The sequence below is a fragment of the Aquila chrysaetos genome, chromosome 1, assembly GCF_900496995.4.
Source record: "Aquila chrysaetos chrysaetos chromosome 1, bAquChr1.4, whole genome shotgun sequence".
NCBI lineage: Eukaryota > Metazoa > Chordata > Aves > Accipitriformes > Accipitridae > Aquila > Aquila chrysaetos.
Genome location: NC_044004.1, coordinates 18,903,154 through 18,918,102, shown reverse-complemented (window position 1 = coordinate 18,918,102; position 14,949 = coordinate 18,903,154). Strand labels below are relative to the sequence as shown.

The 14,949-nt window shown below is 37.2% G+C and overlaps 1 protein-coding gene across 13 annotated transcripts in view; it reads left to right on the top strand.

The window, feature by feature from the left end:
- KCNIP4 (potassium voltage-gated channel interacting protein 4) overlaps positions 1 to 14,949 on the top strand; it is a 472,256-nt gene that overhangs the window by 336,127 nt on the left and 121,180 nt on the right. Inside the window, exon 1 of one of the 13 annotated variants that reach the window (XM_030011700.2) lies at positions 11,736 to 12,374. The exons of the other annotated variants lie outside the window; for them this stretch is intronic. Coding sequence (XP_029867560.1) covers positions 12,263 to 12,374 — 112 coding nt within the window. The 5' untranslated portion in view covers positions 11,736 to 12,262. Of the gene's footprint in view, positions 1 to 11,735; positions 12,375 to 14,949 lie in introns of those variants that run through there. 13 annotated transcript variants of the gene reach the window in all.

The following is a 14,949-nucleotide window of genomic DNA, read 5'->3' as shown; positions in this document are numbered from 1 at the left end:
ATACAAAACCAAAATCTACACAATCTTTCCCTCTTTCATCATCCTAACAATGATGTTTGCAAACTTTAAACTTCTGAATTCTAATAGTAGATTACAGTGTTATGATTTAAGGGTATTAGTAATTTTGCCCTAGGGCAAAATGCTGGTTTTAACAAAGTAAGTCTTAAAAATATTAAAATCCTGTATCTTCTAACAGAAATCACCAACTTTACCAGTGAACTATATAGGATAGGGATTCATATATGTTGATATATGTTGGTATATGCAGTGTCTGAGTTTTCTGAAGTATATTTCATGCTATATTTATGTATAGGAGCAGTGTCTGTTTAAAGATTGACTTTTCTACATGTTAAAATTCAAACACTTGCCCAGAAATGTTATTTGAGTTGTACAGGGTGAGAAAAGGATAAACAATAAAGAACCTCCAAATTTGAACCAAGAAATTCCTCAGACAAAGTCTCCTTTAAAAAAAAAAAAAAAACCAAAACACACGAACTTGAAAAGCTTTTCTTAGTATTAATCGTTCTCGCTGCTGGTTTTATGTCCTTTTGTACATCAGGTCATGATTCTGGCTGAAAAATGATCTCCAGCATTTATTTTACTGCTGGGCAGTAGCTAGCTCAGGGCACAAAATGAAAATAATGATAAGGTGAATAAGGTGAAAGCTAAACTCTCACTCAAAGTGTGAGTCACTTTTGAACTCAAAAGAGTATACTGTACCAAATCACTAGGGTCACTGGCCAAAATTGCTTCATAGAGCAATGTGCAGCTATGCCTGGGACCATGTGTCTAGTTTCAATCTCTTTAGTCTTTGCAAACCAGCTCTTGATGTATTTCAAAATGCTGCAGATACCCCTAAAACATGAGACAATTATCCCCTGTAGTGTGTGGTGGTACCTGCTTTTTCTTCTTTTGCTTCAGGAAAGCTGTATTGCACAGGTCATTGAATGAATCATTAAGACTGTGGATAGGGCTGCAGCTGGTGTCTGGCATCTGGATCTGGTACTCCGAGGGTGTCCACCAAGTTTTTCTTCTTCCCATAGTGGGCTAAAATTTCCCCTTTTGTCAAATACAGTCTGAGAACTACTCACCCTTACTGCTTGACAGCACAGGGCATACTCTGCAAAATACTGATTTAACCACCAGAAAGCTTGGAAATCCCTAAGTGAGCTGAACGCTGCTCCTCCATGCCTAGAGTATATTGATTTTGTTTTCACTGGAGATTGACAGTTGCAGAGAGGGTGAGATTGTTCAGACTATTCCTTCACTTTTGTGTCTAGTTTTTTGAAACTTGCCTTTTGCTGATATGTGTTTCTGAAGAGTTATAAAACCACCTTAGTTTTATGTCAACCCATCCTTTTATTCCTAACCTCCTTCAGAGACATCCTGTGTAAGTAGTACCTTGGAAAAAAAACAATATCTTGAATGATTTATTTTTTGAGAAATTAAATTTTTAAGAAAAATCTTGATAGATACATGTTTTTTAAACTTAGTGATCCACAGAGAATGTCTTTCCAAATAATCTAGTACGTACTGGGGTTTGGGATGGGGAGAAATTATTATATTTGTTCAAATTGTTTAACTATTTTTGCGTTTTTCTCCATCTACACTAAAAAGCTTTATGGTTATTCATTCATTAATACCACTGAGAAGCTTCTTTGGGGATCAGAAATTCCCTCACTCTGCTAAATGTGAACCTCAGTTCAACAAATAAGGCAGCAGGTATTGCTTAACCTTTACTGCAGTTGCATTCCCTTTCCCCCCAAACAATTAGAAGTGAAAGAAAACAACCTTCTGGCAGTGAAGGAACAAGACAGACACTGCGTTCTGCTAACTTGCGACTCAGAACAGATATCATATGTGTCTCTTTTGGTATGCTAGACAGTGTAATTCATTAGGAAGAAAAAAATGTATTAGTCTTGAATTTACCAAGAGAATTTACCAGCTGGCTGAACACCATGTAATATAAACTTAACTTCTTCCTACAGCCAGGATCCAAATCAGAAAATGTAAGGAATACCTTTCAGAGGTGCTAGTTCTATAAATGTGTCCTGTATACTTACATTAAGAAGTGTAAATCAGGTTTAATCATAAAACATTGTAAAAATACATAGTTGGACTGAACTCTGTTTTTCTGCTACTGCACACGAGCATACGAGCTGTATATCTCATTGAATCCCACACAGTAAGGATTGCTGTTGCTGCTTGGCTACTGCTTTTCTTTGCATACGTCTGGTATGACAGCAAGTTTTGACTTTGTCTTGCAATATCTTTGTGCTGGCTATGTCAGTTAAAACCCACCCAGCATTTGTTTCCTTGCTTGCCTGCTCTTTCACCGTTAGAGTCTGGCTTTTGTCCTTCTCCTGAGCCTGCACAGGATTGCTAGTCTTGGACTACAAGCATGGGTTCAGTACTCTAAAGTGAAATGCGCACTGTCTGCAAAGTATCTTGAGGACAAAGGCTCTACTTTTGTTTTTGTTTGTTTGTTTTGTTTTTGTCAAATTATTTTTTTTGGCTGACTTAGCAATCTGTGAAAGCTTACACAGTATCAGACAAGCACCAAAGCAAGCGCAAAAGGACAACATGCTAGGGACAGAGCAACAAACTGTCAGACCTGTTCAGGCATCCTTGGAACAGCCTAATTATTCTCCAGTGTACCACAAACTCGCTTCAGTGAAAGACAGCGTGTGTTATTGTCAGTATTAGCAAAGAAAGATCTCTAAGAATAAGTTTAAAAAAAAAAAAACACATTAGCAAAACGAACATCAGTTGCAGTGAGGGAATGAGCTGAAGTCTTGGCACACTTTTGGGGTACCTCAGCTGAAATACAAGTTCCTAGAAACTAAGGGCATACATTGGCATCTAATGCTGGGGGGAAAGGGGTGCTGAAATTTATTTGCTTTTGAGTAATAAACAAGACAATTTTATTAAATATTTGATGTTATTTTTATGAGAGGAGGATGTTAATGAAATGCTAAGGCTATGACTGGCTGTCTCATCATACAATCTTGCTCATGACTAATTGAACTCTACCTAAAAACTAGTTACTAAATTTTTTCCATATAACTGTTTTGCCTAATTAGAGCGAGTTCAGAAAAGAGCAGCATGATTGGAAAGCTAGGGAAATTGCTTCTGAGAAGATTAGAGAAATTAAAATTCATAGATTATTGGGGGGAAATGATTCCTGAAGTACTAAATGGCAGCAAAAATATTCTTGGTCTTAAAAATGGCTGAAAATGGCTTTAAAATGGCTTAAAAACCTAGCCAGCTCCAAATCATGTTGGTTTAACAGGAGTGTGGAGGAATTTCTTGCAGAAAACAGTCATGGAATAAATACTGCAGGGTTTGGGCAATCCAGGACTGATAACAGAGAACAGACTCTAAGTGATGAAAAGAATATGGGAAAACGAAACTGCACCAAAACTGTTCAAGGCGAGGAATCGAAACTGTTCAAGATAATACGACATGGGGAAGAAATGAAACTGCAAAGCAAGCATAAAAAGTAGAACAAGGTCGAGTATACATGACTGGCAACAAGATGCAAGTGGAGGAACCATTCGCGTGATCAGAAGAACTTATCCAATTAGATTATTGTTTAGGCGCGTGAATGACACATGCTAACCAATGAACAAATGGCTTATACGTGATAGGAAATAGAAACAATATATAACTGAGTGTTGTACAATTAAAGAGGAGAACAACCTTAACCGTATTGGTGTCCAGTTGTTACTCGGCTCACGTCTCCAGTCGGCTCCCTGCTTCACAGGAGAAAGGCATGCAGGTGTCTCATTTATGGAATTTGGGTATGGGCCATATGTATGTCAAGAAGCATGTGAAAATGACCTTCTCATGACCCACAAACCTGCTGTGCCTCAGGGAATATCTGCTTATCTAAGCTTTAAGCATGGATACTACAGAGGCTGTGGTAAACCCTGCAAAGCTACTAAAGAAGAAAAGATTTGATCTCTGCAGTAGCATAACACAATCAAAAGTGGTATCTAAAGTTTTGTTGAAGTTTCAAGATAGTGTGCTTCTGTATTTTGTTCCTTCCCTCATTTCAGCATCTACAAGAGCCTCATGATGCTGCAGTTAGTTGGACATTATAATGCTTCCTCAGGGAAGAGCTATAACCTTGCTTTTACTTACTTAAGTGATAAGGCATTGTAAGCTCATTGCTCCCTTCAGGGTTTGGTTTTACACTGCTGCTGCTTTCCAGAGTGCTAGAACAGCAAAATTGCTGGAGCAGAAAATTTTTCATTGTGTTGCATGGATCCTCAAATATCACTGTAGGTTCCTAGATTGGGATAGGGCTGTAAGCCAAGAAGAAAACTGCATTAGGAGCTGAGAAACATCAAGTTATGCTATTTCTTCCAATCCCTTCCCCATAATTTTTTTTCCCTCTCTTTCTTTTGTGGAAGAATGGGAGTCTAGCTCACAAAACCTTTAAATTTCCTGAACTATTAGTACTCTACCTAACTTATAATTTTGATGGTGGAATTAGAAGGCTTTAGAAGCCTCTTAGATTCCCAATAGAATGAAAGCTCTGAATGAAGAAAAAAAAAAAAAAAAAGAAAAAACAAAAAGAGAAAAAAGCTCCTTTTCCTTTCAGTGTAGGGATTATATGCATTTATATCCCTGTATCCTTGTTCATTTTCTTTCATTGCTACTCCTACCTACTCCTTTGTTGCTACTCTCAGCAGTAAACCCATTCACCCTGAGTGAATTTCAGGCCCTATACAGAAAAAAAGAAAAAAAAAAAAACCAGTTTTCAGTGTCCAGAAGCAAGAAGAGATCTGGCCCTAAAAGTTTATTTTCAAGTGTACTTGGAATTAGGTTTAGCCCCAAAATTACTGCCCATAAAAATTAATCAAGTTGTATAATACAAAAAACCTAGATCACCTGAAAAATGTTCTGCTCAGGAGAGGAAGTTCTAAAATATTATTGGAAGGCATGTAAATCCTAGAATCACAGAATGGTTGAGGTGGCAGGGACCTCTGGAGGTCATCGGGTCCCACAACCCTGCTCAAGCCAGGCCGCCTAGAGCAAGTTCCCCAGCACTATGTCCAGATGGCTTTTGAATATCTCCAAGGATGGAGACTCCACAGCCTCCCTGGTCAACCTGTGCCAGTGTTCGGTCACCCTCACAGTAAAGAAGTGTTTCCTGCTGTTCAGAGGGAACCTTCTGTGTTTCAGTTTGTGCCCACTGCCTCTGGTCCTATCACTGGGCACCGCTGAAAAGAGCCTGGCTCCATCTTCTTTGCAACTCCCCTTCAGGTATTGATATACAGTGATGAAATCCCCCCTGAGCCTTCTCTTCTCCATGCTGAACAGTCCCAGCTCTCTCAGCCTTTCCTCAGAGGAGAGGTGCTCCAGTCCCTTAGACATCTTTGGGGCCCTTTGCTGGACTCTGTCCAGTATGCCCATGTCTCCTTTGTACTGGGAACTGGGCACAGTAATCCAGGTGTGGCCTCATCTGATGAAGCATCTTTTTTTGTCAGTGATAAAAAAAATAATGACATGCTTCAAAAGCTGTTAATAAATCAAACAATAATACATAAGCAGATGCTATGGACTAATTCTGAATATTGCATAATTCTGAATGGTAACCACATGTTGCAGATCTGTAGTCAAATCTGTGAATATGTTATATATAGTTGAAGTCTTGTTATATTCACCTAAGGGACAAGATCATGATTACAGGGGTTTTTTAGTTATCTTTCTTGAATGTGCTGCAGCCATGTAATATAAGTTAATTTATTGTAGCTCATCTTTATAGGACAGATATACTCATCTTTTAACAAGTACATCAAATGTAGAAATATGTCAGCCACTTCAGACTGATTTATAATATTTTCTTGTTGCTATGGAAAAAGACAGTGCTTCACCTTTCTAAGCAGCAAGGAAAGAAATATTGTACATGGGTTATTTTATATCAGAGAAAGATAGGTGCATCACAAGAAAAGAGCTGCATGGTGGTGATGTTCTTATGATCATGTTTAATAATACATTTTTTTTCTTTAGTTTACTTGCTAACCATTCATTGAACCATAGGGAGCCAGACACACCAGTTTTTGAAACAGAGGTGTTGCACAGGATAGGTTGAGGATTTTAAATTGATGGTTGGTTTGGAGTTGGGATGGTGAATATTCCTGTTGTTTACTAGAATGTTAGCTTTTATTACTAGCATACACAGTTTGTTTGTTTTCTTATTCATCACAGCAGAAAACACCCGTCCCTTTCTCTAGGAACTCATCTGAGGTCATCTAACTGCACAGTCCATAAAAAAATAGATTCCTAGATATATGGGCAAGCGTAAGGTGCTATATGCATAATTTGGCTAACAGAAAATGACTGAATGTGGAACTGTGAATGCTGCTACTCTGTCCCATCATTTCTACCATTTTGATCTGTAGGCCTCCCAGTAGTTCCTTGTTTGCATAAATAAAATGGTAAGGGCTTCCTTTTGCTTCAATGTATAATTAAAAAATAGTAGTGAAAGAAGAAAATCAGATCAGACACTGCTATTACTGTGTTCTTTGGAAATGTGAAAAGACTGAAGAAGAGGAGGGTCGTGCAGGAAAAAAATTATGTTTTGTTATAAGCAGGAAAACATGTCTCGTAATGTTAGTCAGAGGAAGGTAGGTCAAAGATTTACTCAGACTATACTTCAAAAGAAGGGGTGGGAATTAAAGATGTACAGGTGAGGCATGCTTTGGGCTTGAGCTTTCTGAAAAATACTCTCATTCAAGTAGTTCAATGGCCAGAGAAACAACAATCGTTTAATTTTAGAACCAATCTACAGCAAGCTTTTTTGGGGCAAGTTTACTTCTACTGATGATTCTCTGCTGTTTCGGTTAACCCAGTCTGAGCTTTATGATAACACAGCTGTATTAGAGCTAATAAAGTAGTTGGGTTTGATTGGCCCCTAGTAGTTCCATTATACTGCACTTCTCCTGTATAGACATACGTTTATGCTTATAGGCTTGGTAGTGGCAATTCCTGCTGCTGCAAGATCAAGTATGATTTAATACAAAAAGAAAAACAAGTCTGTAGGCTGAAGACATAGTCACATAATTTAGAGATAATCGCATTTGTCAAACAAGCCAGTGGGCTTTGCAGTAAAACAAACCAGAATTTGATTACTTACTATTACTAAATGTAACATAACATTGTTTAGGAAAGAGATAGCCTCTCTCTAATGCTTTGCTAGAGCTAAATAAATTGAAATGCTACTGTTACTCCCATGGCCATGCCATTTAATTTACAATCCACTTCCACACTAGCTATTTTAAGCATAATTGTATAGCGTGCTATATTAATTAATTGTATAACATGCTATATCAGTTGATTTTATAGAAAAATGAAACTACCTGTAGCTGTTATGTCATGGGGGGGCGTTGGTAATGGTTGTCTTCTGGGATTCTTTTCAACTCTTGTTTTCAGATCAGTAATGGCAGCAGTCCTTTGATTTAGATCAAAGCAAGAACAAAAGCACCTTAGGAGCAAGTGAGAGTCAGAAGGTGAAATGAAGAGGAAAAAAAGTAATAAAACCCCATACCATAGCCTAGAACCAGAATACTAAAATGAAGAAACCAACTTTATACAGCTATAGCTACAATATTATTTTAGTGTAATTTACTTCTGAGACCAAACTTTCAGAAGCTTGGATATCACATTTTCTCCCTTGATTACAAACCAGTGAATCTTACCTTGCCTGTACAGGTATTGAATTTTTTCTTTTTCAGCCTATATTCACTTACAGTCATTAAAGATCTAGGGCACTTAGTGTAAATATTAAAGATGATATATGAAGCCTGACAAATTTAATCTTGGGTAATTACACTCTACCTAGCTCTTCTCACTAGCAAAAGTTTCCCTGCAATTTCGGTTGGATAAAAAATCTGCTAGTGCAATATTGTGCTCTTCAGTAGCTGCAGCACTGACGAGACGAACAAAGTGATTCGATACGTTAGTATCATTTTTCTAAGCATTTCATGAAAATTACACGATGTTCTGTGGCTAGCTGTAGCAACCTACACAGGAGATGTTGCATTCAGAAAATAACAATTCTTCTACCCTGAGAATAATTCTGGAAAGGATGTGTGAAAATTAATTGCTTCTCCTGGTTCTCTAAATGCTTTCTAGTGGACATAGTTTTCTTCTGCAGATCCAAGATAGAAACTTTTCTGTGTAGAAAACTGTAGATTATTGCCTGTGAACAGATTTCTTACTGGCTAACTAATAGGAGAATTAAGTTCATTATCCGTCAGGTAACTTTTCTAATAAGCTTGGATCTGGCATGAACAAGAAGCTGAAGCTTGGTAGTTCATCTGACCTGTACATACGTGCCCTTTCTGTGTGTGTTTGACAGTGTCTTTTTATTCTGGCTGACTGGCATTTCCCTCTGGAAAAAGAGAGTACAGAAAGAAGGGCAGCTAATTAATACTTCCAAATTTTGTTTCTATTTCTAACTCATCAGCAGTTTCCCTTTTCAGCTACATTGGGGGAAAATATCAAATAGAGTCTAATGAACGATTACTTCTAGCCAATTAAGACTCCCCCACCCCCCCCATAAATTAGTTACAACACTGGGCAGATTTCATCACTTAGGAAAGCAGTATAATTCAAGTCAATTAATGAATAATAATACATCCTTGCCTTGAAAACTGTTCAATTTTCATCAGCCCCATTCCACATTAGCCAACAGCAAATCCAGAACGTCTGCACAGAAGAGAAATGAAAATCATTATAAATATGAAGAGATTTCTCTTTGAGAAAAGCCTGAAAAGACCGATACTGTTTACAAGCAGATGGTAAAAACAAAATATAGTGGAAAGACATAAAACACTTCAATGTATTTGGGATCAGGTGGGCATTCATATTTCTCTACTCTCATGTACAAAAGTCAGAAGAAATTGAAAAGGGGAAGAGTTTATAAATTACAGTGAAAACTTCTTGTAAGCATTAAAATAAAAATTAAATAAGTAAAATAAAAATTCTTTATGAAAACAAAGCAAAAGAAAGATACATACTTCATTTTATTGTGCTAATTACAGTGACAGGTTATAGGTAAAAACTAAGATTTTACTGGAATTAAACTAGTTTACCAATGTATATAAAAAGTATGGTAATACCAGATAATTTTGAAAGAACTGTGTAATCATATAAAATTATAGGGAAATTTTATATCCTAATACACTAATCACAGAATTATTATTTAGCTATTTTTAGGATTTCAGAACTGTTTATTCCTTAATTGTTCAATTCGTAGCATCCTGCATGTTACTCTCAAGTATTTGCTGCTACTTGTGATGTGTTAAATTAGGCGGAATATTGTTTGGTTTGAAATGACAGATCTTCTCTGCTTTTAGTCAACTTTGAAATTATTAAAATTCAATTTCCCATATCTAAACTTTACAAATAATATTTCTGAGTGTTTTTTTCTTCTTCCAAGAAGTAGGGGAAAATTGTAGGTATTCTACAAGCATACAGCAATCAGATCTTAATATTTACTTTATACATAATACACTGTCGTATTTAAGGTGTCTTTTTTTATATTAATTGCATTCCATACATAAATCATTCTATTTACAATGGTTAGAGTAGCCAGTAATTACTTGGGATTGTTTGTGGAAAAAATTAAGGACTCCAGAGTGGGTTTGTTCTTATAGAGTCCTCTGATTTTTGGCATATCTGCTCTGTCTAGTTCAGAACTCACTTAGGATCTGTGCTTCTAGAGATAAGATGTATCTACTACAGTACTTCAACACAGGTTTCTGTTGTCTGTTTACTTAGGAGAGAAAAACTTGTACTTCTTTTTATGCTTGCACAGCTAATCACCAGGGGGAAGGAATTAGCAGGAAGAAGTCCATGGCCGTGAACTCCTCCACTCCATCCTTTGAGGAATGCCATGCCTTGCCTTGCATCCCCACCCGCTGCAGCCTTGTGCTGCATGCACTATGTACTCCCCTTTCGTTGCGGAGGGGCAGTTCAGCCTAATGCTGTTTTTTTGTGTGCATGTTTATTGCTAATTCAGGAGTGCTCTGTATTGGGGTTTAGTACTAACGTGGTTATGCTCTCCCATAATTAACGGTTCAGCAAACCCACAGCATGATAGCACCTGAGTTTCCAGCAAACAGTAAAGGTTCTGCTTCACATCTTTGTGGAGAGGAATTTATGGCCAGTGGAAGGTGCACAGTTTAGATGGGATACCTTCCTAACAATGCTGCCGCTTTTTTTTCCCCATGCAACCTACTGAAGAATCATAAGAAAGTTTATCCAAACTTAAATACATTACTAAATCACCTCCTGAATGCATTGCAATGTCAAAAATGAAAGCAGGAATTAGGGAAAGACAACGAGCCAGAGCAATGCTTGTATCTTACAAGCTGTTGGCCCCTGGTTTCAGTGCTTCATGTAAAGGATGGCATTTTCTTTTGTAAGGTTTGATTTGGTTTGATTTATTTTCATTGTGCTTTCCTCTTAAACACCATTTTAGCTCTACAGGTTAATAGGGAAAGGAACTGATCAGAGTGAGAGCATATATAAATAATACAGAACTCATGATATTCTAGTATTAAATACCCAGAAGAGCAAAATCAAAGAATATTGTTGCTTATCTATTGCCTGGATATAGTGAAAACTAACTGAAGTATACATGTGATTTTTCAAATGAACAAAAATATGCAGATTCTAGAGTCCTGCCTATATGGAAAACTCTGTGACTCCGATTAGTTATTTTAATTCAATACAGGCTGAATACAATTCAAAGAAGAACAAAAAAAGCTGATAGTAAGATGGAGATTACCTTTTTTCTTTCTCTACCTGGCAGTCCATAAACAATAGATTGTTAACGTTACAATTTGATATTATGCTGATATAAAATTATAACGGCTTTCTGAACAAAACTAAAAGTTTCTGAGCTTCTCAAAAGTTAGTCAAAGTTGTTTCTAATGGAAAGAGTTAAGCTACCTAAGATGAGTGGTTGATACCGGACATCATTTATGAGATTGTTTTTAGTGTTAGATCATATGTGTTTCTTTAGTAATAAGGGTGTCTAAAATTATTTATCTGATACCTCACTTTGTTCTAGTGCCTTGTATACCAGTGGACAGGATTTAGTTAAATTATTAGGATGGGCACAAGAATAAGCATTTAGGCCTAACCTTATAATATTTATGCATGTGCTGCATAAATGTTGTTCAGAGCCTATTCTTCACACTGAGTATCCTCTTGGTAATCACATTAATAAACACAGGCCAATTAGTTTATACAGACTATCCAATAAATCAGCTGGGATCATAAGCCTCTTTTTTTTTTTTTTTTTTTTTTTTTTGCCCCTGATGCATAGCTTGGGCAAGATCTTCCCAGGAGCCGTGGAAAATGCCTAATTCCCATTCATATATATCGGAGTTTGGGGTTCAGCACTTCTAGCTTCACATCCTTAGACAGAAAAGCACTGTTTTGTTTCTCAGTCAATAAATAATACATTCTTCCTGGCTACGGAACGGGGGTTTGGGCAGTGCATGTCTCCTTGACAGCCCTATAATTTGCTAGCTGGAGGCACCGATCATGCTGATGTGTATTTCTTTAATTTCCATTCTCATTTCCACTGAAGATTCTAATTAGATTCTGGTGATGCTTAAGAAGAGGAAGGGACAGTGTTTCTCTGAACATTATTCTTTCTAATGCAGAGGGCAGTAGTTTTCTGATGTGCAGCATTTAGCACATGTGAAAACAGATGTCTGGCTGTAGCAAACTGTCTTTTATCAAACTTAACAAAAATTGCGCTAAGAGAAGCTGGGGAAGGGCTGCGAAGCTGGGGGAGATTCGCAAAGCCTGGGTCTGGAAGGGCTGGAGCGCAGAGTGCCGACAGCAGTGTGCTCCCTCGTGCAAGTTTCCAGGGAGCGTTTCTTCTTGGCACTGACACAGCCAAGTCTCCGGCTCCGAGACAGATGTTCCTCCAGCAGCTCTGAAGTAAGGCTGATCACCGGATACAATGTCATACCCAGGGGTTCATGGTCCACCTCAGCCTTCTAAGAGGACTCGGTACTGATGAAATCGAATCCTTAAAGAAGCATAAGATGCAGGGCTTTGTCTGATATTTTGTCTCAGCCAGAGTGGCTGGTGAATCGCTACAGCTCCGTACAGCACTGCTTTACACCACTGCAACTTTCTTCAAAGCAAACTCTTGGTAAAATCCTCTAATTTCCCTCTGATTGCAAACTGGTGTGAAGACTGGAATGATTTGCCTGTTGGAAGAATGTTGACTCTCGAGTGGGAGTCGGAGGGACTGCAAACAGTGGGTATTGTTGTGATTATATTTGCATCTCTGAAGCTGCTTCATTTGCTGGGACTGATTGATTTTTCAGAAGGTAAAGTGGTCACTTGCACTTTGCGCTGTTTGTAGGTGTGGTGTCTGATCTGCTAAAATAGACTTAGAGAGCATCAGGTATAAAAGCTGTGAAACGAAAAGGCTTGAAAAGTGAAAATAACATTCAGACTAAAAATCCCAGTTTGCTTCTGCTGGTTTTAGTTTGTTATTGAAAACAGAAGTAGATGCTAGCATAAGATTTGTATTTTACAATGAATTGCCAAGTGTCTGTGAGTGGATGTTTATTAGAAAGACTGAAAACTGTGAACATAACACCTGTCAGTTGCCTTTGAAAGCTGTTCACTGCTACAAAACTTGATAGATTAAGTGGATCTTAGTTCAGTTCATGTTCATAACACACTTTGCTCTTCTGATATATGATGCATTTATAGTTTTGTTCTGTATTAGTATTTGCGTGTTAAAAATCCATTTCATACATAAATGCAAAACACTGTTACTACAGGTATAAGCTTTAGGATCGAGTTTGCTTGACACCTTTCAAAAAAGGCATAGATGCCAACATTAAATGTGGGTATTTTAAATATATATAATGAATATATGTTTTAAAATTCCTGTTTGCTTGCTCAGATTCCTGTCTGCTCTACTGTCCTGTCTACTATATGGGTCATATCATTTCATCTACTCTGAGAGGGCTTCACATCAATTTTAATAGGATTTTTATTTCTATACAAAGTGAGGGGGTTTTTTCACATTTTATAGAAATAGGCTATTTCAATTATTAACGAGATCTTTTGCTGTCAACTTTTCAACTTTTTAACAAAATGTCTTCTGTGGAGTGCTGTAGTAAACAAAAGCTATTCACTCATTGAAGCCCTTGCTCAAAAAATATTGCTTTTGTCAGTATGTTTGTACGTGTGAGCCCAAACCAATGCTTTTTGCTCTCTAACTGCTTTCAGTCAGAATCACACAGCCAAGGAGAGCACTCCAGTTTTCTGAAACATTAACTTCTCGTCATGGAATAGGATCTTTGATGGAGGCAGATTCACATAGTAACCTCATAAAATTGTTCAGCTGATAAAATGTGAAATCTTTAACACAGCGCTTTTATAGTTACTGAACTATTGAAATACATCATCCTTAAAACCGTATGTGGTGAGAATGTATAATATGTGCCGTGTTACTATATAATGTATTGGTTATGGAATTGTAAAATTACTTTTTGAATTCTAAACAAATGAGTAATTTTTCTCTCATAACAGTGCTCACTTTTTGGTTTTTTTTATGCTCTGGAGGTGTAGCATTTTTAACATCTAAAAAATTCTCTTACTAGATAGGTATGTGTTAGTTTCAACTTTATAACACATGGTAACAGATAGAAAAAAAAGATTTAAATGCAATATTGGTGTTTTAACAGAGGTACAGTTACATCCCTTTCTTGATTTCTCACAGTATGATACTGCCATTACATCTGTGCGAAAATGTTTCATATAATTTCAACTATATTAAATCACCTTTTAAAAAAAATCCCCCTGGTAGAAATTATACTGATTTTAATATAAATAATAAGTTCAAGACGATATTTCAGTTGAAGTGTAATATTTTGTTTCAATGCACCTGTTAGTGCCATGGCATTTCCTTACATGATAATGTAATAATTCACTCAAAAGTACCTAGCAACATAAAACTGATCTCTAAATGTAAGAAGATTAAACATTATAAAATATAGTGGCTATGTTTATAACATCTGCAGTGTGAATACCTCCAGTGACTTGGGGGATTTCCAGTTCCCCTAAGGCTGATCTGTGCTATTTAACTCTTCCATGTTTGGGTACTGCCATTACTATTAAACAAGAATTCTGCCCCAAAGGATTAAGGAATATTTTATAGGGTATTCAGAACTAATGGGTTTTTGTTCTCCTACTGAATGCAAGGACAGGTTTTCTGTTGATATACAAGGAGGACCATATTTGAATGGCCAGTGTTGATCCTGAAACCAAAATGAGCAATCAACCCTCCCCATCTACCCCATGGAGGCAGGGCATGAGTCATATGCTGAAACAAATCTGTTCCCGTAATTAGGCTTTCTGATGCCGTAACATGTTTGTCTTAATATCCCCAATATATTGACTTATTTTGAAAATATCACTGAAAGATAAGGCAGCATGCTTGTCCCGATGTTTGCCATTACAGGACAGAGAAGACAGCTAAATGACAAATCCTCAGTTGCAAACTTGTTACAACTCCACTGATTTTAGTGAGGTTATGGCAATGCGCCATGGCAGTTTCTGTCAGCAGAGTGACTTGTCTAAGCCCAAACCAAGAGTCACCAGCAGATAATGGGGGCAGAATTAAAGTGATCCACAAAAGCATCATGGACTGAGTAACTGGAGTGTTTCCATCCTTCCAGTTCACTTTTCCTCTCTGTCCAGAGAAGTGTAGAGGTAGCTTCAGCTTCACTACTCGTTAATCTGTTTGTACTGTGAAAATGCAACAGCTTGTTTATTGTTTATTTTTATAGTTATTTATAATGAGCTATAAAATACTCTGTATCTTGTATTCCAGGCACTTTCAGTATTATTTTTAAAAAGAACAAAGATAAAACAATAGTACACTTA